General features: G+C 44.9%; 2 protein-coding genes across 5 annotated transcripts in view; one reads left to right on the forward strand and one right to left on the reverse strand.

Annotated features, from left to right (window-relative positions):
- Positions 1 to 16265, forward strand: part of Gramd2b (GRAM domain containing 2B) — a 97865-nt gene extending 81600 nt beyond the window's left edge. The window contains exons 7-14 of one of the 4 annotated variants that reach the window (XM_051163250.1): positions 1980 to 2051; positions 2142 to 2222; positions 4921 to 5050; positions 5615 to 5737; positions 6294 to 6381; positions 7595 to 7699; positions 10705 to 10798; positions 15041 to 16265. In XM_051163250.1, the coding sequence (XP_051019207.1) occupies positions 1980 to 2051; positions 2142 to 2222; positions 4921 to 5050; positions 5615 to 5737; positions 6294 to 6381; positions 7595 to 7699; positions 10705 to 10798; positions 15041 to 15082 (735 nt within the window). In that variant the 3' untranslated portion in view covers positions 15083 to 16265. The remainder of the gene's footprint in view (positions 1 to 1979; positions 2052 to 2141; positions 2223 to 4920; positions 5051 to 5614; positions 5738 to 6293; positions 6382 to 7594; positions 7700 to 10704; positions 10799 to 15040) is intronic. The other 3 variants (XM_051163251.1, XM_051163252.1, XM_051163253.1) reach the window with 3 other exon arrangements.
- Aldh7a1 (aldehyde dehydrogenase 7 family member A1) overlaps positions 12158 to 25575 on the reverse strand; it is a 58767-nt gene continuing 45349 nt past the window's right edge. Inside the window, exon 18 of the mRNA XM_051163249.1 lies at positions 12158 to 12175. Within this exon, the coding sequence (XP_051019206.1) occupies position 12175 (1 nt within the window). The 3' untranslated portion in view covers positions 12158 to 12174. The remainder of the gene's footprint in view (positions 12176 to 25575) is intronic.

Consider the following 25575-nt stretch of genomic DNA (forward strand, 5'->3'; position numbering starts at 1 on the left):
CACACACACACACACACACAGCCTCTATTTTGTACCAAGGTGCTGGAGCAGCTCCTCCTGAACTGAGCTACCCTGAGCGTGCACAGCCAGAAACATTTCCATATAGACCTTCATCTCACCTACTATTTTTGTAAAAGCATAAAAGCTACCTTAAAGTTCTAACCATGCTAGATAACTGAGTACGGGCGAGAAGGAAAAGAACAACAGCTTATTCTGGCCAAGTGTGCACACCTGTGATCTCTGTACTTGGGTGCTAACTCAAGAGAATCATTAGTTTGAGACCAGCCTGGACTACGTGGTGAGACAGATGAGAGAGAGGGGGAGAAGGGGAGAGGGGGAGAGAGGGAGAGAGAGACAGAGACACAGAGAGACAGAGACAGACAGAGACAGAACAGAGATAAACAGAGAGAGAGAGATTGAGAGAGACAGAGACACAGAGAGACAGAGACAGACAGAGATAGACAGAGAGAGAGAGAGAGAGATTGAGAGAGAGAGACAGAGACACAGAGACGACATAGATACATAGATAGATGACAGATATTCTGATAAAACTAGAAAACAAGCTAAGATGCCTATGTTTTTTTTTTTTTTTTAATAGAAATAGCTGTCAAGCACTTACTCTTTGCCAGGTATACATCAAGTGCTTTATGTTTTCTGGTTTATTTGTATGCACCCCATAGAGAAAGGATGCTTGAGCAATTTCCCCTTGTTAGCCCCTAGTAAGTTTCGAAGATGGACTTTGCACTTACGACTGTCCAGCGCCGGAGGCCACAGAGCCCACCACTCTGGCATGTGATGGTGCTGATTCAGAGGTTACATCATTTTCTTGGTGGCAAGTGAGAAGGGTCATTCAAACTCATGAAAAGAAGGCCTGAAAAGATTCCGTGACGCACACGTGGAGAAAGCCAAAAAGGTTTCTCAGTCTTGTAGATGTACCATTTACACAGTAGTAAATTCTTTCCATATATCATTTGTTTCCAAAATATTTGTCTAGCTTCGAATTTTGTTTTTTTCCCATAACTCAAAAGCATTCAGTGCAGGGGAAAATCTCCATATCAGTACAAGGAAGAACCTAGAAGTGACATGAAAAAGGGCAACCCTATTAGCACTGCTGGGAAGTTCTCAGCAGAAATTTAGGTCAGAGTGGAGGAAGCAGACCCTCTCCAGGAATCACAAAATACCTTTAAAAACGAAATACTGGACAGGAGGAGACTTTGGAGGCCCCAGGTTATATCCGCAGCCTTGCTTCGGTGCCCTGTCCGATCCCATCTACGCTTTTAAGAAGACACCCATGTCGTCCTTTGGGAGCCTTCATTTGCTCCTTTTTTTTTTTTTTTTTTTTTTTTTTTTTACTGTGTTTAAGTTGAATTTGGGGATTTTGTTACTATAATAAGCGGGACATAAGAAGCTGGAGCTCTGGCTCAGTTGGTCGGGTACTTGCTTAGAGCATGAAGTCCTGGATTCAATCCCCAGCATCACATAAACTGGGCATGGTGGTACACACCTCTAACCTCTTCACTTGGGGGTGGAGGCAGAGCTATCAAGAGTTCAAAGTCATCCTTGACTGCATAGCGAGTTTGAGACCAGCCTGGGCTACAAGAGACCCTGCCTCAAAAGGAAAAAAAATAAAAAGGCACATAGGGGAATATGCTTATTTTATTCAAGAAATAAAATAGAAATTGAATGTTCAGCTGGAAAAAATGAGGTTATAGTTTAAGAAATGATATTTGTCATTTGAGAATGTAAAAGCTAGGGATGAGAAAGATGGCTCCACCGGTAAGGGCATTTATGTGCATCTGAGTTCAATCCTCAACCACATCTTGGGAAGAGTTATCCTCTCATATCCACAGGGACACCACACCATGTGAACATGTGTCACGCAATTTAAATGAAGTTTTAAAATGTGTAAGAAAACACAAAAACTACACGGCAGGTATTTTCTTGGAACTCTGACTCTTGATTCCACTTTTACTTTCCAGTACATCTTCGTCTCCTTACTCTCCAGAGATTCAACGTACAAACTGCTAAAATCTGTGTGCGGACACTTAGAGGTGCGTATGACGTCAGAATTCCATGCTGCCTTTCTTCGGGTTCTCTGAAGGTAGTTGATCTGGGTTTTCATTTTATTCCTATGATTTCAGAACACAAGTGTCGGTAACAGTCCCAACCCGTCTTCTGCTGAAAACAGCTTCCGGGCAGATCGCCCTTCGTCTCTGCCTCTGGTGAGTCACCTAAATAACGGAGCCATGGCTACACTGTGCTCACACCACAGCCAGGGCTTGGGCAGAACTCGTGACCAGAGAAGTTGAGGGACAGCTGTGGAGCACAGCTTCTCTCTCCAGAAGCAGAGGGACCAAGGGAGGATGCTAACTCTTTTCCTAGTAATCTAAGGGTTGTTCTACAAGAATGAAGAAATGGATAGTGAGAGGAGAGGCTCATAAGACCTTGCGCTGTGTGCTTGTCAGTTTTGTGTGTGTGGTGCTGGGGGTCGAACCCAAAGCATCATGCATGCCAGCCGAGGGCTATCCACTAAGCTACGTTCCAGACACCAGTGCTCCTTTAAGGAGATACACAAATCTCTTTGAGGCAGACCATAACTTGGCTCACAAAGGTCTGTTCGGGGTGCACACTGGTGCACCCTATCAGAAACCATCAGAAACCAGGAAAAAGTAAAACCAATTCTTGTCTTCGGAGACTTTAGCTTAGAAAAGATGGGGCAAAGTCAGAAGTGACTGGGCAGATCAATTGTGCCCAGGTGGCAAATAGAGATGTTATGATTTCTTTGGACTTGACCACACTGAACAGCTCCAGTGGCAGCTCCCATTTATACACTATGTGTACCTATAATACGTATAATACCTACAATGACGTACCTTGTTTTTCCAAGAGAGATCTAACCATAGCTATTAAAGATTGACCCCACACTGATTATTGGTAAATATTTGTCTTGAATCAACCAATACAAGCCCATACCTTCAACATCTATGAATCTTCTTCTTCATATTGGAAAACTCGTCCAATTAAAATATGCTCACATAAAAAAAGCAAAAAAGGTTCATCTGGGTATGGTGGCACACACCTGTAATCTCACTCCTTGGGGAGCTGAGACAGAAGAATTGCTATAAATTTCAGCCCAGACTGGGCTACATAGTGAATTCAAGGCCAGGCTAGAATAAATAGCAAACCTTTGTCTCAAAAAACAAACAAACAAAAAAAATCATGTTTATAGCAGTATTTTTCACAATAACCCCAAAGTAGGAGAAACCCCTGGTGTCCTTCAACTAATGAATGGGATGCATTCAATGTAGTATGCAATGGCACATTACCCAGTCATAAAAAGAGAATGACGCGCTGACACATGCTACCACATACATGGATCTCAAAACCATTACGACAAACAAAAAGGCCAAACCCAAAAGGATATATACACTGCATGACTACACTTACTGATGTTTCTCAGGTCAGGGTGGATTCCTATCCCAACACACCCATTACAGTGACCCACAGCCCTGCGAGGGGAAGGGTAGGACAAAGTACACTGAAATGCCAGCCTCACCATGTAGCCGGGAGATTCAGTGCATTCACGTGCGTAAAGGTCATCTTCCCACACCGCCCCATATGTGGTAAGCATTCGGCAAATCATTCCTAAATGGAAGAGACTGAAGCTTTTCACTTTTCAGACTGGGATATAGCTCAGTTGGTAGAGTGCTGGCCCAGAATGCACAAAGCCCTGGGTTCAATCCCCAGGACCGAACAAACCAGGCATGGGGGCACACACCTGTGAGGTAGAGGCACAAGGGTCCAAGGTTAAAGGTCATCCTCAGTTACACAGAGACTTTAGAACTACGTGTCTCAAAAAATAAAAAATAAGTAAAAAATACAAATCAGCAGATTAAATTTCCAACTTCTTTTCCCCTGTAAATCATTGTAAGGAATCGAATGAATATTGAGATGACCCAAAGAGGGCAAACTCGAGTGCAAACGACGTTGCTTCTTAGCTCAGAGATGAGTCCTTCCTTGGTTGGCTGCTAAACTGTGAAGAGCTCAGCCTAATTCTGCCTTCGCCAGAGCCAGGTGGGGACACCATGTGTCTCCTTAGGTCTTAAGCACTTCAGGGAAGCCCTTGAGTGCAGTACACATTAAAACACCTCTGCTTGTGTTCTTTACTCATGTCCTCTTCCAGTCCTCCGGTGGGATCTAATCTTCACTCCTGTCCACTTTCCTTTTTTTTTTTTTTTTTTTAAGATTTATTATTTATTATTATGTATACAGTGCTTTGCCTGCATGGACATCTGCAGGCAGGCCAGAGGAGGGTATCAGATCACATTATAGATGGTTGTGAACCACCATGTGGTTGCTGGGAATTGAACTCAGGACCTCTGGAGGAGCAGTCAGTGCCCTTAACCTCTGAGCCATCTCTCCAGCCCTCCTATCCACTTTCTATCCTCTGGTGTGATCTAATTTCAAAAGCTACCACTTTCTTTTTTTCCATCTTATTTTCTAGCAGTGTTTTCCCCCTTTTCCTGTGTCCAATGACATTTTTTTTTTTTATAATTTGCAATACTTTTTTTCCTACATATATAAGCTTGGATTTGAGCTGCCTGTCCAGTCTTCTCTTGTGCTGTCTGCAGCAGTCAGATTTTCCACGACACAGTGCCACTGACACTCCCCAGCCTCACACTAGCAGTTTCTCTATCACAAGCCGTCCAGTGCTTTCTCTAGATGTTTGCTTCAAACAAGCTGCGCACTGTTTATAGACAGAATTCTAACCCTGAAGAAGCATTCTCAGTTTCCAGAACCAGATACTGCCAGGTTTGGAAAACCCTGTAGCGTGGGGCGGGCCAGGCTTCATTTCCACAGTTTATGGGTCAGCTCTCCACAGAAGGGCTAGCATTTACAAAGGCCTGCCTGTCTCTTCAGCCCGCTGTCTTCCCGCAGGATTTCAACGATGAATTCTCCGATCTGGATGGAGTGGTTCGCCAGCGAAGGCAAGACATGGAAGGATACAGCAGCTCAGGCTCTCAGACTCCAGAATCTGAGAACTCCCGAGGTCTTGATCCAAGTTTTATGCCCCACAAAGCACCCTCCCCTCATCCTCTACAGAGCAAAAAGCAAGGCTCCCCCTTCTCTTCCCAGTTAACAGTTGCAAAGGAAATCTAGGGAAAGGGTTCCTAAGAAAGGGAATCGCCTCTATGGCAAAAATCCACCTCCTTTGTCCATATTTAGCAGACATCCCTTATGTCCCCGGATATTAAGATTCCTAACAGTGACAAAAGTACAGTTATGAAGTAGCGATGAAATAACTGTATGGTTGGGGGGTCACCACAACATGAGGAACTGCATTAAAGGATTGCAGCACTGTCTTATGTTGGCATGATAGTGTAGCCGAGAGAGACCAACATAGGAGTCACTAATACTATGCGACTGTGGATGCGAACTCCAGGTCCTCGCATCGTTTCAGCTCTTTGATGAACATTGGGTCAGTCTCTAGGCATCCCACTCATGAGCAAGCCATAGCATGGCCAGCACGCAGATGAAGATGGGCTTTGTAGCTGATCCTATGAGTTTTAAATATATTGGGGAGCAAACTGACCTTGCCTCATTTTCTTGACAGACTTCCATGTGAGTCAATCTCAGACGGTTCTGAATGTTACCAAGGGAGAAAGCAAACCAGCTCAGACAGATGCCCATGGGAACAGAGTGCCTGATAGGAAAGCAAAGAGCCTGCCTATGCATGGTGAGGGGCAGGGTAACTGATGGGCCGGAGATTCATGTTGGTACCATGTAAAGACCTCCCCGGGTTTCATGCTATGATTGCCTCTCAGGGTCCCTCCCCTCCTTCCTGTTGTCACTCTGCATGTCAGAGCCCATTTACTCATTCAATAAGTACTACCTGGTTCTGGGCTTTGCTGGGGGTCACAAATGGAAGGTGCCACATTATTCACAATTCTTTGATTATGATTATGAACCAACTGTTGGTAAAATTCAAGTTACTGACTTTCTTATTTATTAACAATAGTAACAACAACAACAATAATAATAATAAATAGCTCCATTAATCCCAATAGAATGCTTGGCAGAGAAAAAGCCTCTCACATATATATTATTAGACGAAATGACTTAAAAAAAAGAACCTACTGGTTAAAATATCAACAAAGAGGCTTCTACTAATATTCGCCCCTCCACCTGACAATGGGCTTATGTCAAGTGCCTCTCCCCGTCTCAAATATTGCTGAGGGAAAAGAAGTATGCAGACGTGCTAAGTTACTGGTATCTCGGTTTCCACCCAACAGGTCAGTCAGAAACTATTGGGATCTTACATAAAGTCAAGTCTCAGAAATGTCCAACTCTCCGCCATATTCTCATATTCTATGCAATTGTGTAAGTATGTGTGTTTCCTATGAGTGCTCTATGCAAGTGATCTGGCTTTACAGATGAATTGCCAAGAGTCATTGTAAATCCCACTTGTGCTGGCACAGCCCACATATTTTCCTTGGGCGATTTCTGTTTCCTTCTGAGACGTTCCCCCCCCCCCCCCCCCTTAAGCTTAGGTTAGCTTTTCCTAACAACTGTGCCTAATGCACCCCAAGGACTAAGTTCTGAGCGACAGCCAGCAACTTCTGAAGCACCCATGTTCTGTTTGTTTATTTTTCTGTCTGTTCAACTTCTGAATAGAAGCCAGGATATCATCCATCTCCACAGGATGTCATCCACTTTTAATTTTTCCTCAGCTTCTGGTCTATAGCCAATTGCTTTTCTGAGAATAGCAGTTCAGTTCTAGGGTGTCGCTCATACTCAAGGGGGATATAGTTCCCTTTAAAACAGAGAATCTGTAAGTGTCCAGGGAGCAAGGTTTGCTGCTCTCTGCCCAGGGGCCTGGACCAAAGGAAAGGAGTGCCAAAAAGGATGGGAGCTTGGACTTAGGCATCCCACTTGGGTCTTGCCTTGAATAATCCTATAAGAACAGCCATGTTGCCGGGCAGTGGTGGCGCACACCTTTAATCCCAGCACTCAAGAGGCAGAGGCAGGCAGATCTCTGTAAGTTCGAGGCCAGCCTGGTCTACAAAGTGAGTCCATTACAGACAAGGATACACAGAGAAACCCTATCTCAAAAAAACAAACAAACAAAAAGAATAGCCATGTTTTTGCACTTTGAGGAAGTTGGGTGACAGGATTTTAAGCCTCCTTGCCATGAAGTTTTAAAGAAAGCATCAATTTTTCTGGTTTTTTTTTTTTTTTCTATTTTTATTTTATTTGGATGTTTTGCCTTGCCTGTGTGTGTACACCACAAGCACACCTGGTGCCCATGGAAACCACAGATAAGCATTGGATCCTCTGGAACTGGAGATACAAATGGCTGTGAGCCACACTCAGGACACAGGAATCTAACACAGGTCCTCTGGAAGAGCAGCAAATGTTCTTAACTGCTGAGCCATCTCTCCAGCCTCTCAACTTAGACCAAGTCAAAGACTCTAAAGCCATTAGTTCTTTCTGAAAATGTCCCCCGAGTGGAAAATGGCTCTGAGTTCCTTGTTTTTAAAACATCAGTTCCTGGCCATTAACCTACTGGGAATTTCTCATTTCCGCTCTCCAGGGTCTGTGCACTGATCATCTCGACCTTCTACATGAGACACAGAATTAACATTCTGGAGGAGCGGCTGGGGTCCCTCACGTCTGCTGTGGATCACCACAGTACTGAGTAAGATGGTGTCCCCGGTGCTTGCTGCTCAGATTAGTGTGACAGTTGACCTAAGTTTAGAGTCCCCCTTAGCAAACACTGAGAAGGCATTCTGTGTGAAGCACCCAGTTCAGTGTGCGATGGGGTGTAAAGAGGTGGGAGGATCCTACAACTGAGTGACTTAACCTTACATGATTCCTGTGCTGCTGTCATGCCTCCAGCAGTACCACAAGAAACAAGCCAAATAGTGTAGTTATTCCACTAACTTGGCCTTGGCCTTAAACTGTTCATCTTTATCATTACAAAACTTCTAAAGTGAGCCGAGCGTGGTGGTGCTCACCAGTAATGCCAGCTCTTGGGAAGCAGAGGCAGGCAGATCTCTGTGAGTTCGAGGCCAGCCTGGTCTACAAAGTGAGTTCAGGATAGGCAAGGCTACATAGAGAAACCCTGATTGTAATGGTGCACACCTTTAGTCCCAGCACTCGAGAGGCAGAGGCAGGCAGTTCTCTGTGAGATCAAGGCCAGCCTTGTCTACATAGTGAGTTCTAGGACAGTCAGACTATATGAAGAGACCCTGCCTCAAAAAATAAATATAAATAAATAAATAAAATAGAATGGTTATTTAAATCAAATCTTCCTTCATTATGTTTTCACCAGAGCTTTGTAAGGGAACTATTACTCTTTTTAAAAATATATATATTTATTTTATGTGAAAGTGCTTTGTCTACATGCATATATGTGTAACACATGTTTGCCTGGGGCCCACAGAGGTCAGAAGAGGAGGGTCAGATTTCTTGGAACTGGAGTTATAAATAGATGTGAGCCGCCATGTGGGAACCAAACCCAGGGCCTAGTGCCTGTTACTGCTGAGCCCCTCTCCAGCTTCTATTACTGCTGTTTTACAAAGTGAGAAAAGAGAGACTCAGAGAATACTTAACTTAGTGTCTTGTAGTTGGTAATGGCACCAGGGTTCAAATATAGATCTGTAAACTGCAGAGCCCCACCCCCCCGGCTGGCTCCCAGTTCACCAGGGGCCTCTCATACCTCATTGTACACCAGAGTCCACTAAAGGGTGGTTAAAGCACATCACGGGCCCATCCCAGAGCTCCTGAGGGAAAAAGGCTGGGATGGGGCTTCTGGGTGATACCGATGGCACTTGTCTGGAATCCATACTTCCTACTGTGTCATATGCCGTTCTAGGCCTCTCTTCGCTACCTACCTAAGTTACCCTAAAGACTCTGTCCCGTGGCTTCTGTGTATGCTTTCATGCAGGTCATTTCAGGGTCATAAATACATATTTGCATCAATAAATGAATACACAATCCTAACAAACAGTTTAGAACAGATCCGTTTATCCTACCCTTGCTCTCCCATCACGTTGAAAATATTAATACAACTCTATTTGTGTAAGAGGTGACTCCGAATGATTGCGGGCTGTCACTTCCTATCTTCCAAGGAGTTGGCTTATTAGGAAACTATAGCTCATGTTTCAGTACCGTAAAATTAACTTAGCAGTGCAGGGGGTTCTGACAAAGGAAATGCTCATTTTCTCCTCTTAAAATCAGTCCAAGAGGAAGCATAGTCTAAAAAAATAATCTGCATAGAAAAATGAAACACACACACATACGACAGAAGGCTGGGGGGAGGGGTGCCGGTGAGAGGGACAGCTGTTGATACAGCATCATTCCAGATCCTGACCTTCCTTGGGCCCTTCATCCAGAGCGTTCCAGGTAGCTAAGTCACATGTGTAATCTGAGTCTGCGCTCTGAGGAGCCTTCCTTTCGAGCCCATACATCCGGCCAGTGTTGTTAGCAGGCGGCAGGCTCCTCAGGACACTACTCGATACTCCAGTTCAGTGCCTGGTGGCGAGGACATCGCCATCCCTCAGGATTTCTTTCCTGTTGACTAAGTCAGTTCTCTGAACCTCAAAGCCCCTGGGACTAGGAAACCAAGGCTTTAAATTCGATTCGCGGGAACTCGGGATGGATGAGCATTACTGTGATCTCACACTGGGGACCTTCCTTAAGATGTAGGTAGTCATCAGCAGTTTTACTAAGGGCCTTGGCCTCCGAAATGAACCAGATAGAAAACGAATCACACCAGCAGTCACTGACATCCAAAACCTGAGCCACTAAAACTAAACCCTAACCAAGAAGCCCCGACGTGACGGCTCCGCTGTTAAGAGCGCAGCTGCTGCTCTTGCAGAGGACCCAGGTTTAGTTTCCAATACACGTATGGCACCTCACAACCATCCATGGGGTTCCACTACCATCTTCTGGCCTCCAAGGGCATACCTGCAGACGAGACACTCAGACATGTAAAATAAAAAAATAAATATTAAAAAAAATAAACAAATATTATTTTAAAGAGTCACAAGCAAGAAAAATACAGATGATGCAGACCATGGCTTATCATGGAAAGATAAGAAGTAATATCAGACCATCTTCCAAGAAAAATGTACTTATTCCAAAGTTCCTGTGGGATTATCTGGTACAGCATTCCAGTATAGGATTTCAGCCAGGAATAGTCAACTGGGTATGATGAGGAGTTATATTTGTATATTTAAGGAAAGAACTGGGGTTGGGGCTCATGGCTTTGTGGAACTTTAGCTAGGTAGGTAAAGAGACTCCCTGGCGTTTTGAATACTCTAGTGTAAATGGCTCTTTCTCCCATGGCTGAGACCATCTTTGATATACACGTAGCTACACTGAGGACGGGGAGGGTGTTAAGATCTGAACAAAGACTCTAAGAAACCAGGAGCTTGAGAAGAGTTGTCTGACTTGTGTGTGCAAGCCAAGGCACACCAAGGCACTTGAGGAAAAGTGGCTTGAGAGGGTCCCAGCTGAACTTAGATCTGTAGACATCCAGCCTCGAGTTGGGGCTTACCGTGCCTTTGGGACAGTCATGGGCAAAATGATGCTGGTCCTCTCCCCTAGCCTAGTTTTCCGTTGAGACGTCACCTGCCCACATTCCGTTCCTTTCTTTGCCGTGGTTGCTTTTACTACTGTTTCTCTTTATCCTCACAGGCAGACACCGCTGTCAGGTCTGGGATCACAAGTACAGTTGAATGTGGAGGTCCTCTGCCAGGAGCTTACAGCTAACATAGTGAAATTAGAGAAGGTAAGTGGGATTTTCCTGCGTGCAGGAGCACTCTGGTCACCCCCTTTCCATCCCTGACTGGCCTTTTATAAACTCTGAGACACATTTTCTCTGTAACCACCCTGGCTGGCCTGGAACTCGTAGACCAGGCTGGCCTGCAACTCACAGAGATCCTCCTGCCTCTGCCTCCCCAGGGTACTGGCCTTTTACATTTGTTTTTTACAAAGAAACAGAATTTAATCTCATTTTCTGAGAATTAAAGATTGGTTGATATATCATTTGTATCCTTGCCTGGATGTGGGTCCACTGGTAAGCGATCCATGACTCTGGGGTTTACAGAGAGATTCATTTGGGAGTCACCTAGAGACTACTGACTAGCTGCAGGGTGGGGATCCAGCTCATAAAAAAATATTGGGCTTAATCCTACTACTCATAAGGAGAGAATAAAGCTTTAAATTACCCTGCTCAAGGTGGCAGAGAAAGGAGGTTGTGAACTGGGGAAATCTAGAATTTGAACCTCTGGCCAAGTGTAGTTAGAAGTCTTCTGCTTGTTTTAGTGGCTGGAGAGATGGCTCAGTGGTTAAGAGCACTGGCTGTTCTTCCAGAGGACATGGGTTCAATTCCCAGCACCCACATAGCAGCTCACTAACTGTCTGTAACTTACCCAACACCCTTACACAGACATATATGAAAACAAAACACTAATGTACATAAAATAAAAAGGAATAAAATCATTTTTTTTAAGAAGCTGGGTGTGGTGATGCATGCCTTTAGCCCCAACTCTTAGAAGGCAGAGGCAGGAGGATCTCTGAATTTTTGAGTCCAGGCTGGACTACAAAGCAAGTTCCAGGACAGCCAGGGCTACACCAAGAAACCCTGACTTAGGGGGAACAAAATTCCTCTGCTTGGGACTGGCTTAGTGGTAGAGTATGTCTACCACGCAAGAAGGTGTTGGTTCAGTCTTAACAATAAATCAATCTGCTTTTGCCTACTTGGGCTTCTACCTCTGAAGTATCTTCCTGGGGTCAACTCTGTCCTTAGCTTAGGGCATTCTTGGTCTAAATAAGATCATAAGAGGATATGAATAAATTAATAAAATATATTTAAAAATAAAAATAGGTTTAAAAAAGATGATAAGAGGAAGAATAAGCAAAGGATAACCATTCATAAATTTCCTAGAGATACCTAATTCCCAGGGCGTTTTTCTCCTTTCAAATATCTCGGCCCTTTCGCATTAATCCTTTACCTGCCACTCTCTGGAGTGGGGCGCTGTTGTTTTCCAGTTTTACTTTGTCAGCCTTGTAAATTTGTCCTTTGGATCAGAGGCACACAGAATCCTTTCACCTTCCTTCGCCTTTCTTCCTGCTCTCCCGCCAGGCCCTGGAAGGACACCAGGTTCTGTAATAAGGGAACAGAAAACAGAGGGGGGCATTCCTCATCGGCAGCTGGCATGTCAGTGTGAGGCTCCAACCCAGCCCAGCCAGGCAGCTAAGGAGGCTAGAAATGAAAGGCGACCCCTTGTATCCCAAAGCAGAGGCTGTAAAAAATAGATGTGGGCCCAAATGTTCCCAGAGGCCGCGGAGCCGTTGCCTGGCACAGCCTGGCAAGGAAAAGGCAATACTGTGGGAAATTCTGAGACCTGACTCAGCTGTTTTCAGCAAATCCTTCCTGCTATCAGAGACTGGTCAAACCTAAGCCAGCTCTGACTCCCCTGTTTCTGTTCATGGTTGTCACTGCTCCTTCGGTCACCCTCACAGGAAACCCAAGAGTAACTCCCACCTGCTCCCCCCTCCTCAAGCCCCATGAAGTCCACCCTCAGAAGTCCCCACATTCTTTCAGTCACACTATGCTGGTGGCCCTGCCTACCCGTCTGACACTGTGAAGTTGAACCTCATTTATGAATGGTCTTTATATTTTCCATTTACTATTATGGGATGTGAGGGGGTATACGCATGTGCCCCTGAACACATGTAGACATTAGAGAACAACTTTTGGGAGTCAGTTCTTTCTTCAGTGGGTTCCAGGAACAGAAATAAGAGGTCAATAAAGTTGAGCTGCAAGCATTTTTACCCGCCAAGCCATCTCTATGGTCACTATTTATATTTTCCAATACTCCTGAAAATCAACATTGCATATATTTACTGGCCACAGGGGTTTTGGCTATCAATTGCTTATTTGTCTCTTTTGTTTGGGTTTTGCTTGTGTGCTTGTCTCTACAGGTGTGTTTATATATGGTGGATATTTATTTTAGTTCCTTTCTGTTCCTGTTTTTTCCTGAGAGTTAGGCAGGGTAGTATGAAGCAGAAATGGGGGCCAGGAAAGGCAAGGCTTTGGGGGTTTGTTTGGTTTTTTTCCCATGTGTGTGTGTGCGTGTGTGTGTTATCTTTGTGTCTGTGTGCTCATGCCCCTGCAAATGTAAAAGTCAGACAGCAATTAGTGGGCGTCAGCATGGGTTTCCGGGATCAGACTCAGGTTGTCAGGCTTGGCAGCCAGGACTGGCCCCTAAGCATCTAAGCTAGAATTAAGAAACACTACAGGGCCTTCATGATGGTCACAGGCAAAATGATGCTGGTCCACTGTCCTAGTTTCCTTCTCTGCTGCTATGAAAAAAATACTGACCAAAAGCAACTTGGGTGGGGGAGGGGATGGGCTTGCTGCCCCTTACAAGGTACAGTCCTTCATCCAGGCAAGGCAAGGCAGGAGCTGGAGCAGAGAACACGGAGGAAGGAATGCTGCTTACCGGCTTGCTCGGTTTCCTTCCTTCCTTCCTTCTTCATTCCTTCTGTAAGACTTATTTTACGTGTACAAGTCTTTTGCCTGCATGTATATAAGAGCACCATGTGAAGCCGGGTGTGGTGGCACACGCCTTTAATCTCAGCACTCCAGAGGTAGAAGCAGGTGGATCTCTGTGAGTTCCAGGCCAGCCTGGTCTACAGAGTCTAGGACAGCCAGGGCTACACAGAAAAGCTCTGTCTCAAAAAACAAAACAACAAAAAAGAAAAAAAAAAAAAGAGCACCAGTGTGAGTGTGGTACCCAGGGAGGGCAGAAAAGGCCATCAGATCCCCTGGAACTGGAGTTACAGACAGTTGTGAGCCACTTTGCAGATGCTGGAAGCCAGAAACTGCAAAAGCAGCGAGCGCTCTGACACACTGAGCCATCTCTCCCCACACTTTTTTTAAAATCCTATGTAATTGAGTGTTTTGACTGCATGTATGTGTGTGCACCCCATGTATGCAGTGCATGTGGAGGCCAGGAGAGGGACTTGAACACCCACCCATCCCACCTCCCTGCAGAACTGGAGTTATAGACAGTTGTGAGCTAGCCTTTGGGTCTTGTTTCTCTTACACAGCCCAGGCCCATTGCTTTTTGCTTACCCTGAGCACCCTATAGTTTACCATAGACTTCCTCCAAACAATGGCTTAGTTTGTTATGCAGTGCTAAAACTTAATGCCACATACTGGGTAATTTATAAAGAAAAAAAAATAGGTAGATAAAGCTCTCGGGGCTGGAGGCTGGGAGGCTCAAAGTTGGGAGGGCATACCTAGGGAAGGACTTCTTGCTAATGGGGACTCTCCATGATGAAACAGCATGCTGGCTACCTTGGGTATCTCTTCTTATCAGACCACTAATGCAGTTGAGGACAAAGCCCCACCTCAACATACCACAGGCATTGGGCTTTGGGGGTTTCATTTCAACACGGGTTTTGTGGGAAGGACATACATGCCAGGCCACGGGGAGAATTCGTTCTTTAGATCCATGGGCTTCTCTGCTCCTATCATAATATTGGTAAATTTTTGTTTTGTTGTTGTTGTTAGTTTGGTTGGTTTGTTGTGTGGGAAAGGGGGGGTGTTGTTTGCTTGTTTTCGGATAGGATTTCTCTGTGTAACCATGGCTGTCCTGGAACTCACTGTATAGACTGTATACTGGATTAAAAGGGTACAACACCCTTCTCTTCCGAATGCCTTTAAAATTCACTTATTTTGTGTTTTGTGAGAGCATTTTAATGCCCACTGTAGTCTTCAGGTCTCTCTGCGAGTCAGTATTTCTGTGGTTTTTATGCAAAGTAATGTGTAACAGAATTGCTAAGCACTATGACACACCTGCTACTTAAAACCACAGGGCCAAGCTTTATTTAAATTCAGCCTCTGCATAGCTTTTTATTCTAGGTAGAATGATGCCCTGAATTTCCAGAACGTGGCAAATATAGTCTTAAGATACATATTTCACTGTATAACAACAGCATCTCTTTTTATTGTTTCAAGATACAAAACAACTTACAGAAGCTGCTTGAGAACGGTGACTGAGTGACCCGCTGCTGGGGCCAACATAATACCTCACGTTTCCCCTTGAAGAAGGTGCTTCCCCCGAGAGTCTGTTGTGCGCCCCCTGCTGGCCAGAGGCGCAAGAGGCTGCGAATCCAGATGTGTTTGCCCTTGGAGGTCTCCAGCTCAGGGAGGGGGTTGTGGGGGGGAAGGGGGAAAGAGTTTGCTTTTGTGCAATAAAAGTTGACCTTGTCTCTGCTGCTGCCTGAAGAAAACAGACCCATCTCGGGAGGTGAGCAAGGTCCTGGAAGACACCTGTAGCGCTTGGGTTATGGTAATGGTTCGGTAACACTCCATGCTTTTCAGCCCTTCCCAGCCTCCCTTCGCCCCCTTCACCCGTCCCAGCCAACCTTCAGACCTATGGGGTACGGTACTCAGTACACCAGCAAACTCAGTATGGTCCTTTGAGGAATTAGCCATGGGCCTCCAACAAGGCGGTGAATGTCTCCAAATGAGCAGGCTTGCTTCAAATACCTGCGTTTTTGTCTCCCTCCCCGCTTCTGCTCTTATGTTCTGATTTCTTTCATCTACCCATTTTAATTTTTCAGTTCAGTTTTGTAAGCGTGTCCAGTAAAGTGAATTATGTGTGCCATCTTTGTTGCGCTGTTTTGTTCCCGTCTCTAGTATGCATAACTGGAGTGATTGCTCCCCACCTCTGATCAGGAATCTTTGAGGTGTGAGACTGAAATATTAAATTAGATTCACTCTGAAACCAAAACTAATCTTTAAGCCAAAAGTTGTCATAGTAATTTAGTGTGCGATGGGAAGTGCTTGTTCCTAAGGTTGCAAGTGGACTATGGTAGCAGCATCAAAGCAGGATGTCTCTGTTGGACTCTACAACCCCTTTCAGCGTGGTAATTGGATGTCTTTCTCCTACAATAAAGCAATAAGTGGTGGTCTGCTAACTTTACTTACAGTATGGGTGGGCTGGTTTTTATTAATAATTATTTAGGGTACCATGAGATCTGTGAGTATAAAACATTCTATCCGCAATGCGTTTTATAATCATTTCTATGAAATGTATTTTGTTTAATCAAATAAGCTAATAAGTGGAAGTGGATTGGTTACATCATTTGTATTTGTCAGCCTACTGGGTAACTGTGCCTGGAGCACTGGCTTTTAATAAATACTCATTGCCTAAAACACTCTGGTTATCACTGTTTCCTGGGTTTGTAAATTCTCTTACCTAAGAAGTGCTGCGATTTTTAAGTCTCCTTCCTTCCACACTATGACTTTCGCCTTCACACTCCCCACCACCACCACCACAGAGGATTTATTTTTAAGTCAAAAAAGTTTTTTTTTTTTTTTTTTTTAGTTTTCTGGGGTATCAAGGAAAGAAAAAGAGCTTTGAAATCAGTAGGCAAGTGTTTGATTCCTAGGCTTGATTGACATTTTCTGAGGTGGTTGACCTCAGCCAAGATAGTTTGCCATTCTATTACCCATTTGTTAAAAGATTGATTGATTGGTTGATTGTGTATACAGTGCTCTACCTGCACATATACATGCACACCAAAAGAGGGCACCTGATCTCAGTATAGATGCTTGTGAGCCACCATGTGGTTGCTGGGAATTGAACTCAGGACCTTTAGAAGGGCAGCCAGTGCTCTTAACCTCTGAGCCATCTCTCCAGCCCCTCTATTACCCATTTTAATAACAAGGCTGAAAGTACCAAAGAAAAAGCACCAGTGTGAATATGGTAGAGCTGCTAAAACAAGTAGTTTCCCTCAAACAGGTAGCATGTTTATTTTTATCTGTGCACAGGCAAAGAGAACATGGGTTCTCTCTCTAAACTACAGCTTCTGGGGATCAAAGTTGGATTGTCCGATTTGCTTGGCAAGCACCTTCCGTACTAGGACCTCTCCAACCCTACTATTAGTGCTCTGCCGGCTAGAGATTCATTTTAGCAGGTCATCAGATAAAAATCAGTTCTGTGTGGAAGAGTAGTGTTTTTGAGATAGGGTCTTACCGTCCCAGCTCCTCCCGGAGATCTGCCTGTCTGCCTTCCAAGCACTGGGATTGAAAGCATACGCCATACCCAGCCTCCAAGAATTTTTTTTTTTTTAAGCTTTCTGATAGCAGATCTGTTAGGAAGGTATATGGTGGGATTTTGCCATCATTTGCCTGCCTAAGCATCTGAAACGCCTCCCCATTAGAATCCCCTGCCATCTCACCAGCCTAGAATATCCTTTTATGGGCAGCTTCCCCTACTACTTTTTACATTTTTCTATTTGGAGGGGGCACAGTATACGTACTGTGTGTGGAGATGTGTGACGTATGTGGAAATCAAGTGACGGCCTGCAGGACTTGATTCTCTCACCATATGAGTCCCAGGTTACGAGGTGTGGCAGCAAGCACCTTTACCCACTGGGCCATCTGGACTGTCACTCGTGTGTCGTTTCAAGCATGAACCCTGGTGCTAATGCTGTGGCCAGATTAACTGGGATGGCCCAGGCTGCCATCACACTTGCTATGTCCCTACCACTGCATCAGTCACAGGCAGCTTAATGCCACCATGTGTGAGTCGCTGGGTTTCCAGGCTGTCCTTGTGCGTGCTAGATGCAAAGCCTTTTCTAGTGTAAGAAGGAAGTCTGAAAGCCTCTTTTTCTGTTGTGGTTTTCCTTATCTTGTCTGTTTCTAACCACTTAATGTAGCTGCTCTTCCCACCCCCCCCCCCACACACACACATACACACACACATACACAGAGCATCCACCACACCAATGCTCTGAATATAGTAATGACAAGGGCGAGATGAGATAGCACTTGCCTGCAGATAAAGCCGCTGTAGAAATGGGTCTTTATGAACCGCACAGCTCGTTATCCTTTAGGTCTTTAAGAATCTTGCCAGAAAGCCTCCCTTTGACAATTCCTTCTGAAAGTGGCCCCAAGACACGGAGAAATGTGTATCCGTTCGTCCTGCCATCACTCTTCCTAATTTTTAAAAAAGATTTGTTTTACCTTATTTTGTATGGAAGTCGTTTTGCCTGCGTGTATGTATGTCCACCCTGCCCATGAAGACGAAAAGAGGGCATCAGATGCCCTGGAAGTCTACTTACAGGTGACTGTAAACCTCTGAGCTGTCTCTCCAGCCCCATTTCCTATTTTAAGCATCTTGTAGGCTCTCCAGAGAGCTACAAGAATGCACTCAGAAGGTTGCTTTGTCAGTTTCTGAATGTCCCTTAGGCCACCTGTGCACATATCAGTGTAGCAACACCTGTTTGCTTTTATTTCCCTAAGAAGCTTGGGCCCCAAGCTCCTCTCCTCCTGTATTCTCAGCCTCTGGCCCTCTGCAAATTCCCTTGGCCCACTCTCCCAAGAGCTGCAGATGGCAAGGGGCTGGACTAGCTCTCCTGCTCTCCTGACCTTGGGACCACCCCATACCCACTTCACCTCACCACAGGCGACTGGTGGGGCCAGCCCTCCCTTGCTCATACCCTCAGGGCCAGCACTACTATGCTGTCTAGGTCAGAGACAGGGCCTGCCAGTGAGGGGCAAAGCCAACTCTCCCACTCTCATGACCCGGGGTGGGGGGCAGCTTTCCTGCCTGCCACAGGTGGCAAGAGGTGGAGTGGGGGGTGGGGGGGTAAGAGCACCTCTCCCTCACCCATGCCACCTCATGGCAGATAAGTGGCAGGCGAGCTCTCCCTGTAGGGATGGCTCACCCTTGCCCATGACACCAGCTGCAGCTCTACTGTGCTTCCCAGACAAGGTGTGACCACTCTCCTGAGTGCTACAGCAGGTAAGGGGTGGGGCCAGCTCTGCACAGCCCTCAGACACCAACAGGCCCCAGGCAACAGACAAGACCAGGGACATCCACATGGCCTTTGGTGATAACAGATCCCAGTGGATGCATGGCCACTGACCAGACATGGCCCTCAGCGACAACATGGTGCCCACATTCTTCTACTTCTCTCTCTCTCTCTCTCTCTCTCTCTCTCTCTCTCTCTCTCTCTCTCGTCTATCTTCCCCTCTTTTTTAATGATTTATTTATTTATTTATTATGCGTACAGTGCTCTGACTGCATGTACACCTTCATGCCAGAGGAGGGCAATAGATCACTTTATAAATGGTTGTGAGCCACCATGTGGTTGCTGGGAATTTAACTCAGGACCTCTGGAAGAGCCATCTCTCCAGGCCCCATCTTCCTCCTCTTACTTGTTCATGTAGTGGCACTTAGGAGTGCAATGCCATGCCCACAATGCAGTCCATCTGAACAGTTCATCTCAGGCATGCTTTACCTCCCAAGGCATCTGGGTTGTTTACTCTAGTTTATTGTAAATAAAACTGCTGGTCCTGGATAGATGGCTCCATAGCTAAGCGTTAAAAGCATTTACAGCAGCCAGGCATGGCAACACGTGCCTTTAATCGGAGCACTCAGGAGGCAGAGGCAGGCAGATCTCTTGAGTCTGAGGCCAGCCTGGTCTACAGAGAGAGTTCCAGAACAGCCAGGGCTACACACAGAAACCTTGTCTCAAGATAACTACAGAAAAAAGAGCACTTACTGCTCGTGCAGAGGGCCCACATGACAGCCAACAACTGCCTGTGACTCCAGCTCCAGGGGAAACAATTCCCTCTTCTGGCCTCCGTAGGCACTGCACATATGTGGTGGACATACAAACATGCAGGCAAACGCTCATACACATGAAATAACAATAAATCTTTTAAAAATATAAATAAGTAAAGCCACTATAACCATCCCAGTGCAAGTCTGTATAGGCATGTATTTTCATTTCTCCTTGAAAAACAGCCAAGAACTGAAATTCTGTATCTCATGACAAGTGTATGATAAACTTTTAAAGAAATTAAAGAACTGGACTTGAGAATTGGGTCCACCTATGTCAGGCAGCTTACAACCACCTATAACTTCAGGTATCCAGTGCCTTCTGGCCTTCTCAGGTACCTGTACGTACACACACACACACACACACACACACACACACTCTCTCTCTCTCTCTCTCTCTCTCTCTCTCTCTCTCTCTCTCTCTCACTTAAACTTTAAAAGTAAAAAGAACAAAAAGTATAGACTATTATCCTAAATATACATTCCCACCATCAGTGTATGAACTAATTCACCCAATCTTCACCCACACAAAATATGCAGTCTTAATTAAATTAATGTGCTAAATCCAGTCACTTGATGTCTGTCTGGGCTCAGATGGTGCCTTTTGACCAGAATCCTATTAGCACACTTGATAAGAGAAGTGTATGCGTTTCAGGTCAGCACACACAGCTTTTTGATTCTTAGGAAACCTCAAAAGCTACTATCAGTGGCGATTGATACCTTTTGTTCATTAGTAGGCATGACAGGATACCGACACTCCCTTCTAGCTCCGCTTCCTCTAACCCTCCACCATGGGATTAAGCATAGGCAGGTATGCCTTTTGCCCAGATGGATTTGTGGTTCTGAGACAGAGTATGGCAACCATTTGCTCAGGCTGGCCTCAAACTTGATATTTTGCCAAAGGTGACCTTGAATACCTGATCTTCCTGTTTTTCCACCTCTGGATTACAGGTGTGTGACTCCCTCGTGCAGTCTGTGTAACATTATGAGTGCTTGCTAGATGTACATTCTATCGAAGAAGCTACATCCCTAGACACTAAACGGATTTTTGGGTAGAGCTTTTTTTTTTTTTTTAAGATTTATTTTATGTATATGAGCACTTCTATCTGCATGTACACCTGCAGGCCAGAAGGAGGAACCAGATCTCATTATAGATGGTTGCGAGCCATCATGTGGTTGCTGGGAATTGAACTCAGGACCTCTTGAAGAGCAGCCAGTGCTCTTAACCACTGAGCCATCTCTCCAGCCCTTGAGTAGAGCTTTTTAATTACAATTTACTCATTGAATTTGAATGTCTCTCTGTGACCTTTTAAAAATTATGGTGTGTGTGTGTGTGTGTGTGTGTGCGCGCGCGCGCGCGTGCGTGCGCGTGCGTGTGTAGCCTCACATGTACCATGGCAAGTGTGTGGAGGTCAGAAAACAAGTGAGAGTCAGTTCTTTCTTCTTTACCATGTGAGTGCCAGGGATTAAGCTCTGGTCATCAGCTATGACCGGAGGTACCTTTATCTGATGGGCTATCTCTCCAGCCCCTTGAATGAGGCTTTTTAAGAAAGTGACAGTATATTTAAATATTTGAAGGGGCTTGAGTCCCTTGAGATTTCATCTTCCTTATACTTCAATGTTAACAATAATCATTAATTTAAAACAACAACAAATGGGGGGCTTGGAAGATGACCAGCAAGTGGTTGCCACACAACATGAGGACCTAAGTTGGATCTCTAGCACCTACACAAAAAGCTAGGCACAGTGGCACGTGCTATAATCCTGGCACACGGAAGGCAGAATTAGTGGATCCCTGATGCCTACTAGCTAGCCAATCTTGCTGAATCAATAAAAAGGGAGTCACTCAACACTAGCCTCCAGCCTCTGCACACACACTACCCACACACACAACTGCACACACACAAACACATACATATTCATGAGCACATACGTGAATAATGAAACAAAATAACAAATGATATGAAAGTGGGTTTCTAAAGAAGAATTTGGTAGTCATTTGGGACAAGTCATATTTGAAAAACTAATTATTTCCCTTCCCAGGGGCCATGTAATAGTTGGTAGGAATCCCACCTGTACATCAACTATGGCCGCAAGAAAAAAAGTTCTGGACTGGAGAGATGGCTCAGTGGTTAAAAGCACTGGCTGTTCTTCCAGAAGACAAGGGTTCAATTCCCAGCACCCATATGGTCGCTCACAACTTTAACTCCAGTTCCAGGACCCTCACGTAGACATGCAGGCAGGCAAAACGCCAATGCATATTAAATAAACAAATAAATCCTTTTTAAAAAGGCAAACAGAGAAAAAGGAATAATGGTCAGCCGGGCGGTAGTGGCGCGCTCCTTTAATCCTAGCACTTGGAAGGCAGAGGCAGGCAGATCTGTGAGTTCGAGGCCAACTTGGTCTACAGAGTGAGTTCCAGGGAAGCCATGGCTACACAGGGAAACCCTGTCTTGAAAAACCAAAAAGGAGAGAAAAAAGAAAAGAAAAGAAAAAAAGCCTTGGAAATATCCCTTCCCCTGGTTTAGTCAAAGGAGGAAAGAACAGGGCTAGAGAACTGGGACCTTCCATTAGCACATGGAAATGGCTCGATGCCTTAAATTCTGTCTAGGAAACTCTGTCTCGAAAACCCAAAAATAAATAAATAAATAAATAAATAAATAAATAAATTAAAAATCTGTCTAGGAAAGAGGTGATTAAAACAAAGGGACAACTGTGAAGAGTCCACAGCGACAGCTCGGCATCGAACTTGGCTATAGTGGGGATTTGGAAAAGCTGCATGTCCATTTCCCTCAGAGGCCAATGGCTGAAAAGCTCTCAGCTTTCCTCTTGGTTCTCCGCCAGGGAAATATCTCCACATGGCTACACCTGCTAGCAAAGTAGATGTGTAAAACCAGATATAGTCTTCCTGGAAAAACACAAGGTTTTTTATTTCTAGATGATTGTTTTTATAATCTTTTGTTCTGGCACTTTCAGGCTCGCTCTTTATGGACCACTTCCTGGCATTTAGGTAAACTGTAATGAATCAGACCATGACATTTTATAAAGGACAAAGCACGCCAACTCTATCCTGTGCTCCCAGCTTCATGAACAGTGCTGCAGGGGTGGAGAGATGGCTCAGGGGTTAAGAACACTGACTGCTCTTTCAGAAGACCTGGATTGGATTCCCCTTCCACAAGTAGCTGCTCACAAGCCATCTGTTTCGCCAGTACCAGGAAATCCGACGCCCTCTTCTCGCCTCCTTGGGTAATAGGCATGTACATGCACAGATATATGCCAGACAAATCGCCCATATATACATGAAATTTAAAAATTAAATAAACTAACACCTATAAAATCATATACCTCAGGGCTGGACAGATGGCTCAGTGGTTAAGAGCACCTGTTTACCTTGCAGAGAACCCAAATTCAATTCCCACTCTGAGGGCACCAGCACTCACATGCTACACACTCTCTCTCTGTCTCTCTCTCTCTGTCTCTCTCTCTCTCTGACACACACACAGACACACACACAATTTAAAGTAAATCTTTTCCCCATGTTAATCTGCTTCTTTTTTCCTTCTCAGTTTAATTCAAAAGAACTAGTAAACTAAGAGTGTATAAAACATTTTTTTTCTTCCCCAAGGAAAATCAGAAGCAATTTTGTATATTTTTGTATATTTACATCAGATCTGGACCAGCCAAAGGCTATTGACATGCCCAGAATTTCAGAAGAAGAAAAACCTTGAAGAAACTAACACTAACAAAGCCAGTGATGTGGAAGCTGGAAAGTAAAGGTCTCAGGGGCTAAGATCACAGATTTGGGACCCCAAATCTGTAGCTTCAAAATTCACTTCTGTGAACTGCTAATGGTGCGATTTGGGAGTTTCCTGTCTTATATTTATTGTGTCCCCTGCAATGGCTACAAAGACACAGATCTGAAGACTGGAAGGAAATTCCACAAGATGCTGAGCACAGTGATATGGTAACACAGGGTTGTCCCAAGCCTAAGGTTGCTGTTGCTGCTACACAGTAGAATGTGAGCCCAGCTTCACTCACTAGAACAGTGGTTCTCAACCTGTGGGTTGTCTGCATATCAGACTTTTACATTATGACTCATAACAGTAGCAAAATTACAGCTACAAAGTAGCAACATAATTTTATGGTTGGGGGTCACCACAACATATGGAACTATATTAAAGGGTTGGAGCATTAGGAAGGCTGAGAACCACTAGACTAGAATGTTCCACACTAGCTCCTTTTTAAAAGCACACCTTTAATCCCAGATCTTGGGGACATAGAGGCAGGTGGATCTCTATAAGTTTGAGGACAGCCTGGTCTACACTGAGTCTCAGGACAGCCAGGGCTACATAGTGAGACCCTGGTGCATGTACACACACACACACACACACACACACACACACACACACACACACATCTCATGATTATTCTAGGCTCGTAGGACTGTAGCTGAAGCCAGCAGTCCCATCTTAGATGTAACAAGGTGAGTGAGTGGGGAATTCCAGCCTGGCTGAAAGTGAGAGCCATGCTTCCCTCAGATTAAAGGGAGAAAGGGCAGAGGTCTCTTTTTCTCACTCCCAACCAAGCAGAGCCTTCCAGGAAACCAACCTGAAAATTATTTATCTTCTCTAAGATTTCTGTAAATGGGAAGTGACACACTATGAGTTAATCGGCCCACGGTTTGTTTTGTTTTACGTAACAACCTGCCACTGAAATATGCCAAACTTGTCTCTCAAAACACTGCAGTGGTTTTGGTTTGTTCATTTTTTTTTTTTCTCTCTCTCTTGAGCCTATGGAATCTGACTAGGCAGGACTGCTGCTGTGACTCCCAGTGTGGAAACAGCAGCCCACATCCCAGCACTGGTTGGAACATGCAGTAGCCCTTAGGTAATTCAGGGGTCAACTGGAAACTGACCAAAGGAAAGCAATAATGTGAGGCTAAGCGAGCACCCCTCCGCCATATACCTCTCTGATCGACTCAGAGAACGAGGCTAAGCAAGTGCCTCATTTGTCCCCACCTCCAACTGCAAGACAGAAAGGCACATTCATACCACTATGTAAATGTCTAGACTACTGTTCTGGGTAAATATGAAGTTATGTAACATCCAAAAGGCAACAAGAATAGGTCGGTATTCTTATTTATTTATTTATTTATTTGGGGCTTTTTGAGACAGGGTTTCTCTGTGTAGCATTGGCTGTCCTGGACTCACTTTGTAGACCAGGCTGGCCTCGAATTCACAGCAATCTGCCTGCCTCTGCCTCCCGAATGCTGGGATTAAAGATGTGCGCCACCACTGCCCAGCCAGTATTCTGATTTTAAGATATTATAATTTAACTAATGATACTAGCATTAGGTACAGATTAGATTTTGTCCTCTGTGAGTACTTTATACAGGACAGCCAGCAACAATAACAACAGAAGAATCTTTTCTTATAAGTACAAGGACCATTTATGGGTGTTCACTCAATCTCAAAGGAACTTGCTTCCAAACATTCAGGGACATGGCAGCTGGCTCCCAGTTTACAGTATGTTGACAGGGCACAAAGTCTAACTCCAAATAACCCAACCTTTTGTCTCCAGGGTCCAGGGTAATTTAGGAGGAAATGGTTTTATTTTAATGATTCACATTAAAATTGATTGCTAAAACCCCCCACTATATGCATTCCTATAGGGAAAACTGTATTATCCACTTAAGAAAACACTTGTCCCATCAAGCTGAGGCTCAGCAATCTAGTCATTTATAGCATGGCTCACAGAGCAGCCCCTTCCCACTATTCACACATCACCACAACCACCCACTGCCACCACCCCTTAAGGAAGGATGTGGCTTGGTGGGTAGAGCGCACTAGGCTCTGGACTCCATTCCCGGCATACCCCTAATGCCCCGCGCCCGGCAGGTGGAGGCAAGAGGATC

Source organism: Acomys russatus, chromosome 20 (genome assembly GCF_903995435.1).
Source record: "Acomys russatus chromosome 20, mAcoRus1.1, whole genome shotgun sequence".
NCBI lineage: Eukaryota > Metazoa > Chordata > Mammalia > Rodentia > Muridae > Acomys > Acomys russatus.